The 2,711-nt window shown below is 49.1% G+C and overlaps 1 protein-coding gene across 3 annotated transcripts in view; it reads right to left on the bottom strand.

Moving 5' to 3' along the window:
* Window positions 1-524: 524 nt before the first annotated feature.
* Window positions 525-2,711, bottom strand: part of EML1 (EMAP like 1) — a 180,781-nt gene continuing 178,594 nt past the window's right edge. For all 3 annotated transcript variants that reach the window (XM_034993199.1, XM_034993198.1, XM_034993200.1), the window contains one exon: window positions 525-2,104. In XM_034993199.1, coding sequence (XP_034849090.1) covers window positions 1,979-2,104 — 126 coding nt within the window. In that variant the 3' untranslated portion in view covers window positions 525-1,978. The remainder of the gene's footprint in view (window positions 2,105-2,711) is intronic.

The raw sequence follows: 2,711 nt of genomic DNA on the forward strand, positions 1-2,711 counted from the left end.
GTATTTAACCGAGTAAAATAACAACTAGGTACAGTAATTAAGCTGAAAAATTTTTAAGTTTTTCATTTTTTTTTTTAGAATCTCTACCCCCAACATGGAGCTCAAACTTATAGCCCTGAGATCAAGGGCTGCATGCTCCTCCAAGTGAGCCAGCCAGGCACCCCTCAGCTGAATTTTTTTTTTTTTTTAAGATTGATTTATTTTAGAGAAAGAGAGAGAGAGAATGAGCAGGAGAGGCAGAGGGAGAGGGAGAGGGGGAGAGAATCCCAAACAGACTCTGCACTGAGCACATGCGGAGCCCAACATGGGGCACAATCCCACGACCCCAAGACCATGAGCCAAGCTGAAACCAAGAGTCAGACGCCCATCTGACTACGGCACCCAGGCGCCCCTAAGCTGAATTCTTTATAGTCTTCGAATCTGATGAATCCTTACACACCATGCAAGCTAGAGTTCCATTTGCAAATGACCCAGGTGAGAACAAAAAATATGTCTATGAAACAGAATATAGTGTGAATCATATCTAATTTTAAATATTTTAATTTATATATTTTCATGATTATAGGTCAATAAGAAATCCTTTTCAGATTTAATTTCATTATAGAATATATTTGATAAGGATACATACAAACAGATTCATCTTTAATACACGTGTCTACTGGTGTCCCACATTTGCTCAGCAGGCTGGCGATGTAATAAACATGCTTCCAAACGTTGTGCTTAATCAGCCACTCTAAACAACCCGCCCCATGGAGTTCAGATAATTCCATTCATTTACTTGCCTAGAACAAGTAGAAATCTTAGTGTTTGTTTTTAAGTCTGTTTATTACTCTTCTATTTTAAAATCTGAGATACATTCCCCAATGTAAACAATAAATTTCAATCTGTCACACAATCAAAATGGATAAGGCCTTCTTGACAAACGTATGCCACCTCTGTTTTACTCATCAGAATGCGATCTTATTTCGTAGTGTAGGGAGCCATCCATGCACGAAAGACAGGAAAAGAAGCTGCCCTTAGTACCCAGTGGAGCCTCCCAGACTTCTCCCCGCCGCAGGTTTATTGTACACTTAAGAGATACCGTTTCGACTTGGTCTACTTGGTCTTAAAATACAAATATACAATGTCCATAAGCATAAAATAGTAAAGCCTAGCCTTACATCTTTATGATCAATTTCTACAATCCTATACAAGTACAATACCAGATCATGCCAACTCCTATACAGAAGAAGGTGGCTGGATGTCTCCACCGCTCTTCCGGGAACGTGAGCGCGGGACAGAGGGAGCGAAGCGGCTGCCTGCGTTGGGTTAGGCAGACAGCGTCACTGAAACTCTACGGTGCCTGCAAACCCTGCTGAAATATTTAAATTAATCTGGAGTACAATCTGCTTAACACAAGAAGAATACAACCCCTTTCTCGTCAGCCTCCCTCCAGGAGGACTGAATGAACCCTTAGAGAATGAAACCAAATAGAGTCACATTTGCATTTCCCGATTCACCTGTGCAAATCAGTCCTCCACGCTCTTCTCCATCGCTTTATCCTTTCAGGACCAATTAATCAACAGCGATCACAATTCAGTACCTCATTATCATCATAAATATTTGACTTAGCGAGCTAGATGGGGAAACAGTAAAGCCTATGTACAATATTTTAAAAGGCATTCTGTGACCATTTTTGAAGGGTTCGTAGAAAAGTTACGAAGGATATACCAGTCACTTCTGTTGATGTCACCATAATGTAAACCCTGGCATATCTTTTAATATTAAATGTGCACTGTTTTATATACTGTACAACAAAGGAGAACCGTGAACCACTGCTCCGGGGTGACGCTCACTGATTCGCTAAGCTAAGGGAACTGGTAGAGGGAGTGGTTTTCCTGAGGTTTGTCAGAGCTTCTCAAACGAACAGAAATCACAGTGGTGGGGCCTCGCATGAGTCTGTGCCTGCCCCTGTTCTGCTCCCCGCTTCCTGCGGGGACTAAATGACCCGCCACTGCATGATGCTCGTGTCCTTGCCGCCCGTGGAGATGAGGTGGCTATCGCCACAGAGGAAATCGACGTTGGTGACGTGGCTGCTGTGCCCACTGCACACGTGGCTCGGAGCCTGGGGAAGAACGACAGAGAGCGAGCTTAGCGCAGAGCGAGCCGCGTGCGGTCGGAAGGTGCTCGTTCCTCCCTCCCTCAGCAGCTCTCGCCTGCGCACCTGCTTTGTGCACCGGCACCGGAGGGGCGTCCAAACGACACGGAGGCCCTCCCCGTACCCCGACAATCTGGCCTGGGGGGGACAGACACGGGCCGGGCGCTGTCCCGGGCGGGACACGTTCAGGGCCGGAGCGCTGTACCGGACGTGGGGCCACCCAGAGGGGGGTCTACCAGGTGCCACGGGTCGAGGGGGAAGGGCGGGGAAGGGTGTTCTAGGCGCTGGTGTCGGCTCCGCTCAGCAGGTGGGGGAAGAGGCGTGAGGCCCACGAAGGAAGCCACGGTAGCAGACAAGCCAGCTCGAAGCGCTCTGTGGATGGGGGTTCTCCCCGGAGAGCAGCGCGGAGCCCGGAAGAGCTCCAGGGTGGCGGGGCGGCGGGGTCAAGTCTGCGTGCGCGACTGGCAGGTTCACGGACAGAGCCTGGCTAGTCAATCACCAGACCGCCAGGGGAGGCCAGGACGCATGCGCCCCCCGCGGGCAGAGGCCGTGACGCACGCGCCCCCCGCGGGCA

This window comes from Mirounga leonina, unplaced genomic scaffold (assembly GCF_011800145.1).
Source record: "Mirounga leonina isolate KUSES-001 unplaced genomic scaffold, KU_Mleo_1.0 Mir_82, whole genome shotgun sequence".
NCBI classification, from domain to species: domain Eukaryota; kingdom Metazoa; phylum Chordata; class Mammalia; order Carnivora; family Phocidae; genus Mirounga; species Mirounga leonina.